This window comes from Suillus discolor, assembly GCF_016758755.1.
Source record: "Suillus discolor strain FC423 chromosome Unknown F5147scaffold_769, whole genome shotgun sequence".
NCBI lineage: Eukaryota > Fungi > Basidiomycota > Agaricomycetes > Boletales > Suillaceae > Suillus > Suillus discolor.
Window position 1 is genome coordinate 1 of NW_024542016.1, and position 7,557 is coordinate 7,557.

At 49.7% G+C, this 7,557-nt stretch overlaps 3 protein-coding genes across 3 annotated transcripts; all 3 read left to right on the top strand.

Moving 5' to 3' along the window:
• Positions 1–318: 318 nt before the first annotated feature.
• F5147DRAFT_549100 (uncharacterized protein) lies at positions 319–543 on the top strand (the record flags this gene model as incomplete). The annotated part of the gene is made up of 1 exon (XM_041430378.1): positions 319–543. A coding segment is annotated over one exon (225 nt), but the record flags the coding sequence as incomplete, so codon positions are not given.
• Positions 544–1,066: 523 nt separating this feature from the next.
• Positions 1,067–2,533, top strand: F5147DRAFT_785065 (uncharacterized protein; the record flags this gene model as incomplete). Its single annotated transcript, XM_041442894.1, has 3 exons — positions 1,067–1,952; positions 2,007–2,177; positions 2,229–2,533. 3 exons carry the CDS (start codon positions 1,067–1,069, stop codon positions 2,531–2,533), a joined length of 1,362 nt encoding a protein of 453 aa, XP_041283980.1.
• Positions 2,534–2,695: 162 nt separating this feature from the next.
• Positions 2,696–3,917, top strand: F5147DRAFT_785066 (uncharacterized protein; the record flags this gene model as incomplete). The annotated part of the gene is made up of 3 exons (XM_041442895.1): positions 2,696–3,004; positions 3,059–3,562; positions 3,618–3,917. 3 exons carry the CDS (start codon positions 2,696–2,698, stop codon positions 3,915–3,917), a joined length of 1,113 nt encoding a protein of 370 aa, XP_041283981.1.
• Between the last annotated feature and the right edge of the window lie 3,640 nt (positions 3,918–7,557).

Consider the following 7,557-nt stretch of genomic DNA (forward strand, 5'->3'; position numbering starts at 1 on the left):
TGTGAGAATGGAAATATACGCACTAGGGAATTGGTGGACAGTGGATGGATGCTTCCGGATGGCTGGCGCTATAGGGCGCTACAGCGCGGGAAAGCGCGCGCGCATATACATCGTGAAGCGCGGGAAAGGTACGCGCGCATGGCGCGCGTTGTGCGGGAAAGCTGCGCCTCATATAGAGATAGCTGCAGGTAGCACACAGAGTGATGCTACAAGTTCGTGCCATGTACTCCCCAGTGAAAACTGCCATATTGCACAATGAGAGGCATTGAGTCTCTACACCGGTGCCTAATTCATTCACAAGAAGAAAACACATGTGGGGGTGTACTGGAGGACTGCCTCATACACCAGTGCTTAGACATCGTTCTTGAACCGCTTAAGAGAGCCGCTCGTGTTGGAGTCATGATGTCGGATCCCGTGGGTAATAGCTGGCACTGCTATACAGGACTTGCGAGTTATATTGCTGACACCCCGGAAGCAATGATGTTATGTGCTGTTGGGGGTAAGACATCGCCATTGACCATGGCAATGTTTAAGCAGTTTGGGGATGCTTTTCGACATGAACCCTGAACGAAGTCCATCACTCTCGCACAACTCAAAGTTGTCTATACGTGGGCTGACCCCCTTGATCTTGAAGCATTTTCCATGAAGCGCAGAATTTTGATTGAATGGAGTTGCTGAGCCATTTTGGCGCGATTGGATTCTGGCCGAACCATCCCATTTCTTCACTCCTGAACTCCTGCACCACGTACACTGGGAGTTTTGGGATCATGATGTGAAATGGCTCATTAATGCTCTTGGGGAATCTGAGATTGATTTTCGCTTTTCCGTCCTACCTCGCACTACTGGGTTGCAACATTTCCATGGAGGTATTTCAAAGTTAAAACAAGTCACTGGCCGGTGTCCAATGCAACATCCAATGCTATATCATTGCGGTCTGCGCTGATGCTGCACCTCAAGGCGTCCTTACTGCCGTACGTGCTCTCATGGACTTCCGGTATCTTGTGCAAGCTAGCCGAATCAACGATGAGGGCCTTGAGCGTATTTCTGCTGCACTCAATGAATTTCCATGCCCACAAGACGCCATCATCACTGCCGGTCTTCGTCGTGGGAGGGTAAAAAGGTCATCACCAACTGGCATATCCCCAAACTCGAGTTCATGCAGAGCATTGTCCCGAGCATCCGCAATACTGGTGTCCCCATGCAGTGGACTGCGGATGCAACAGAACACGCTCATATCACTGTCATTAAAGTTCCAGCTCGGTCGAGCAACAATAATAATTATGACCCGCAAATTTGCCGTCATCTTGATCGTGAGGAGGAGTGCCATCGCTTTGACCTTGAAACAAGTCTACTCGATCACGACAAGCTACGATCAACAACTGTGGTTGAAGTTGACGAGGGATATGAGGGTGATGAGGGAGACAAGGGAGACAAGGGAGACAAGGGAGACAAGGGAGACAAGGGAGACAAGGGAGACAAGGGAGACAAGGGAGACAAGGGAGACAAGGGAGACAAGGGAGACAAGGGTGACAAGGGTGACAAGGGTGACAAGGGTGACAAGGGTGACAAGGGTGACAAGGGTGACAAGGGTGACAAGGGTGACAAGGGTGACAAGGGTGACAAGGGTGACAAGGGTGACAAGGGTGATGCTGATGAAGATATACCAGTGGACCTCTTATCCACTGTTGCTTTCCCTGGTCGCTCACGGCCAATCATGAATTATTTCATGGTTGCAAACAGTTTACGCCACAAGGATGTTGGCACCGTCCCTCGACCATTACGCACGTTCACTGTTGGACGGACAGCATTCCATCTTGCTTACAGTCCATCAATCAGAAGTATCGCTGTTGATGAGGCAGCTGTAAAATTTGGTCTTCCGGACTTACGACCTGCCATCGCTGATTTTCTCTACCGCCACGGTATTCATGGGCAACATCATGTCCATCCAGTAGGTGGGGCGTGAAGGGCTGGACCTGACATACAACTTCCATTTGACAACTTGCAAGTGTGGTTCAAACTGCGCTTGCAAGACACAGACTTTCATGATTCCAGTGCTATACAACCTGCGCAAATGCTCAATTGCACACCCCCTTGTGATGTATGGCCCTGGGGCCACTTTGATACTGTTCTCATTAATATCTGCGCTGGTTTCTCGTGGCCTGCCAGTGGGTTTCAAGGTACGTTCACACATAATCCATGAGTGTTTTGTCAACTTTTTTTCCCCTTAGGTCATAGCGTGGTTCAAATCAGGCTCATTATGAGGCTTCTCACAGGGAATGCATTGCAAGACTGCTTCCTCACTTACGTTCATCGCTTTGATTCTGTCACACTGTTGGGATCTGATGGTCGTGACCCAACTACACAGCTACACGTCTTCAAGAGGGCTAAGAGGTCGAATGGAACTCGCCTTGGCGATGTAATCTTACTGTCCCAGGTCAGGTCTCCTATAACCTCATACCTCGGTTTGGTAGCATTGCAGATAACCGTCTCACTACTTCTAACTGCATGGAATACTGCTCGGAGTTTTGGCTAAACAAATACTGGAACAAACAATTATTTTTCTCCTTATCTACATAATATTTTATCAAATTGGGACAAGTTTTCGTAAAATTAGTCTTCGTTAGTTACATCCATCATCATGGTCATAGTAGCCCGAACCGTTGCGCCCACGATAAAACTGGGATTGTTTCCTGTCATGCCCCATTCGCATAATGTTACAACTATGAACAAGCTCACCAGCAAAGAGCTTGATCATCTGGTCACTCATGAAGATTCAAAAGGAACTGGGCTGGGTCATTATCTACCACTGATCTTCAAATCATTTGCTCAACTAGACAATGTTCCACTTGCAAGTGAGCTGAAAATTAAGTTGGGAAAGCTGCGATGTAGCAAAACAACGAAGGTTCACTTTCAAAACTTCAAAGACGATGACATGGTGCCCTTGTATGATATCAATTCGAAATGCTGGAATTGGGACTTCCCTTCATCAGGGATCACTCCAGCAGTACGTATGCAGATTTTCACAAATAGTAAGATACTGATCAAATCACGTTGGTAGGGAGCCCAGGAGACAAATGAGTCTTCCTTTGGTCTTTATCTCAATGTTGTCTCAGAGGCCTTATCGATCGCGAATCCCAACCTCAAACAACTTACTCAAGCATCGCGTGTTTGGTACTCAGAATTTGCAACCCACGCAGTTCCAACTCAAGATATCCAGCGAAAGCCTGACTCAGTCCTATCCGACCATGTCATCCAGCTGGGCTGGAACAATTTCATGGTATGCGCTGAACTCATGTTCAGCGCTTACCAGCCTGCTGCACGTGTTGGCAGTTCCATGGACACCAAAGCTTACCTATTGTTTTGTGGACAGCCATGGCGCCGTTTTGTACTGCTATTGTCCTTTTGTAATCGATACCGCGACCTTCGCGTCCATCTGTACGACCGTTCTGGGGGGCTGGTGTCCCCTGTGTTCAACATCGACAACAATCCAGATATATATTTACAAATACTCGCTGGGATCGTGTTTGGAGGTCCCCAGTGTCTTGGTTATGATTGTACTGTCGTATTTTATGTCCAAACCTGCCAGCACTTCCCGTCGCACTGCCGCACCACACCAGGCCATCATGCATGACATTTCCAAAGACACCAGCTCGCTTGCACCTGGTCTCGCCGACGAAAGTGGCCCGTCCAGTAGCTCAAATGACTCTGTTGCTGCCAGTGGAGGCACCAATTCTTCTGGAGAAGTGACACATTATGATCCTCCCACTGTCACATCACATGAGGGCACTCTGGTGGAATTTTTTGAAGATGGCCCATCTGTTACAAGTAACATCGGTCACGTGGCCCCCCTATCATTTTCCCCTCATCCTCGCCCTCACCATCTACCGGCTCATCCTCCTTTACCGCCTTTCCGTTGATCGGATCCTCGGGACCGTTCCCGTCCCTCGCATCGCCCGCCTCTATGCATGTGCATGCACGTTCCTCTTCTGATTCGACCACCAATGTGGTCCCGCACCTTTGACTCGGTCTGACTCGTGCCACCAATGTGGCTTTCCTCTTTCTGTTTCCCCTGACTGCGGATTCCCGCACATTGTATTCTTACCGTTGGTCCGTTCCAACGTTTCTCGGTCTCATTCCACATTCGACCATCCATCATTAATCCAGCTCTGATGCCAGCGCACCTATACCATTCCTGTTTCCCCTTTACCCTTACCAACTGTGCGGTAGCCTTGCCCTTAACCCTTTCCACTTAGTATAAGTAGTCGGTCACTCTGTACTAGATTCTCTAACTTGAATCTACTCAATCTTCCCTGGAACATACTTCTCTCTGAAGCCCCCTCAGCTTCAGTCTCTAGTATCTTTTCTTAGTCACTCATCGCGACTAAGTCTACCTCGATTGACCTCATCGTACAGACAAGACAGTCCTTACCTTGAGCGACTTCACAGACATCCGTCTACGAAGTCACGTGACACGCGCGTACTGTGATCGCTGCCGACTCGTCGTCGCCAGTCTCACTTGCTATACCGGATCCTTCCGGTTACGTCACGAACGTTAGCGGACGACGCCCCTCTTAGGGCTCCGCCTAACAGATCTATTTGAGTGCGTAACAAAAGATTCAAGTTTCACCTCGAAGCCCCGCCATCCGCGCGGCCCCCCCATTGACCAACAGACACCATGACTACCTGGATCAGGAAGTACCCTTGGGAACGCGACCCCAACACTCCTGACTCCGAAACCGAAGAATCAGAAGCAGACCACACGTCCTCTGACGAGTTTCCCGACGAACATCCGTACGGCAACCTCAACTCGAACCCCAGAACAAGAATGTCTGGAGGCCCCACCCAAACTACGACGACGACCAGACCTGAGATCAAGGCTGGATCGCCCCAGAATTTCGAAGGCAGCATCGATGATGCTGCGAGATGGCTCTACTCTGTGGAGACCTACTTCCTAATCAACCCGACAATCTACAACTCCGACCAAGTCAAGGTCGCTGTTGCTCTCCAATATATGACTGGAGGGGACGCACGCATCTGGGCAGACAACTTCTACCAGGAAGCCTTTTCCAAGACGCTGACGGACTTTGGCGCCTTCAAGGACTTCAAAACCCAGTTCAACGCCTCCTTCCAGGCTATCGACTGACAAACCGAGGCCATGACCAAGATCCAATGCCTCGTACAGACTGGGGACGTCACACCCTACATCGCGGCCTTCAAAACCTATGCTGTCACTGCCAGCATCAAGCAGGACATCACGCTCATCCATTTCTTTGAGCGAGGTTTAAAGGCCGGACTTCGCACCGCGATCTACGCGAAGGAGACCGTCCCCACCACCATCGACAAGTGGTACGCCTCAGCCACACAGCTTGAGTCCAACTACAAGCGTGGCAGGGCGATTACTGCCAACACCCGACCACTGCGTCCTACGGGTAACCGGTGAAGGTACAACAATTCAGATGGTGAGTCTGAACAATGTTGGGTCTTGCAGAACCTAGCTGCTATTCGACCCTAAAGGGTTTCTGGACCAGGCTCAAGGCTCAGAGAAGAGGAAATATGATAGAAACTTGCTGAATACTCAGACTCATAGTAGAACTGGTGAAAAGGTAACTTCATTATGTAAGCTACAAAGTGCCAACATAAGGTAAGGTAAAGACAGTCTCTCCAAGCCTAGCCAGAAATGAATCCCTACATCTCATGGGAACTTTGAATCATGACTGTCCCCAGTCATCTACCTATGCAAACCAAAGCTAAGCTAAACTAAGAAAACTAACCTGGGGGTCCTCAAACACCTTTTGTTTCCTTGACGCGTATGCCAGGTAAACTGCGCCAGTGAGTGAGGGTCAGGCAATGCAATAAAACGATAATCTCCAGACTTTGCTTTGAGTACTGGAGGAGCAGCGACGATAAAGTGATGTAAAATGCGATGATGGTTGCATGGATGACGACGGGGAGTGGACGGATCGAAAGGGGCGAACGAGGGCTTCGAAATGAGTATAGGGTCGACTAGGATTGGTCAAGAACTGAGCAAGATATGAAAAGAATGATGGAAAAGGGAGGGAAACGCGAGAATGGCGGATTGCGGAGGAACGCGCGGACGTATCTGGAAGCGGATCGGACGGATGGAAAGCGGCGGCGAATGCGGTCAGAATGAGTATAGGGTCGATAGGTGCGCGATCAAAGGGTGAGGAGATATAGATAAAATGGTGGAAAAGGTGCGATAAAATGGGGGGCGACGGAAAACGTGAATGGTGGGCGAACGGCATGTCGGATCGTGGCGCTGATGGGCGCGAATGAAAGCCATGAACGGGGGCTTCAAAACGGGTATAGGGTCGAGGGGGTTCCAATGCGAAATGGGCTGGTGAAAGTGCGAAAAAGTGCGGAGGTGCAAGAGGGAGGAGGAGGAAGGGGTATGGTGCAGGGCAACAAGGGCCGGTCCTATCAAGAAGCAGATTGGGGCAATGGACAGAGCCACTGAAGGATGGTAAATGGCCAAAAGAGCTAAAAGAGACAGGCCTTTGAGCACCCAGAAAACCCTTATCTCCCCTCAACTTCTCAAAAACACCAAAAACTCGATAACTCCACAACTACTGCTCCAAATTCGATGAGCCAGGGCTCAAAATGACCGGACGGACGTGGGGAATACGACCCTAAGTTTGCGAGAGATCCGCTCGAAAAACGCGTGAGAAAAACGCTTATCAATGCGCTGGGGAGGAGGACAAGATGCTGAAAACTTGGGAATATGGGAGAAGCTGATAAGGAATGACTGTGGTAGGATAATAGGCGAATTTGGGGGATGATTGGAGAGCTGGAAGAGCCTAGAAACACAAGAAACCCTCGCGGTGGGCTCCAGTTGAAGGTACAACAATTCAGATGGTGAGTCTGAACAATGTTGGGTCTTGCAGAACCTAGCTGCTATTCGACCCTAAAGGGTTTCTGGACCAGGCTCAAGGCTCAGAGAAGAGGAAATATGATAGAAACTTGCTGAATACTCAGACTCATAGTAGAACTGGTGAAAAGGTAACTTCATTATGTAAGCTACAAAGTGCCAACATAAGGTAAGGTAAAGACAGTCTCTCCAAGCCTAGCCAGAAATGAATCCCTACACCGGCACATCCCTAGGCCTCAGGTTCAGCACCGTGACCCTAACGCCATGGACGTGGATCGCACCCTCACACCGAAGGAGAAGCAAGACTGCTTCGACCAAGGCCTTTGCTTCAAATGTCAGAAGAAAGGCCACCGAGCGAACGACTCCCGGTTCCACCCGAAGGTGCGCCGAGGAGACAAGAACGATGAAGAAGACACTGGCAAGAAGCCAAGCAAGTCTGGCGTCTGCCAGCTTGACGAGTCTTCTGACGAGGAAGACCTGGGGGTCAACCGAGTCAACCAGAAGGATTTTTGAAACGAGGGATTGTCGAACGGTCAATTTCCTCCATCTGCGCATTGTATACTAAAGCTGTTGGGAAATCCAACGAGTTTCGTGTCCCGGTGACACTATTCTCTTCTTGCAGTGCCAAAACCGTTTCAACAACCACGATCATCGATTCCGGGCAGGTGGGA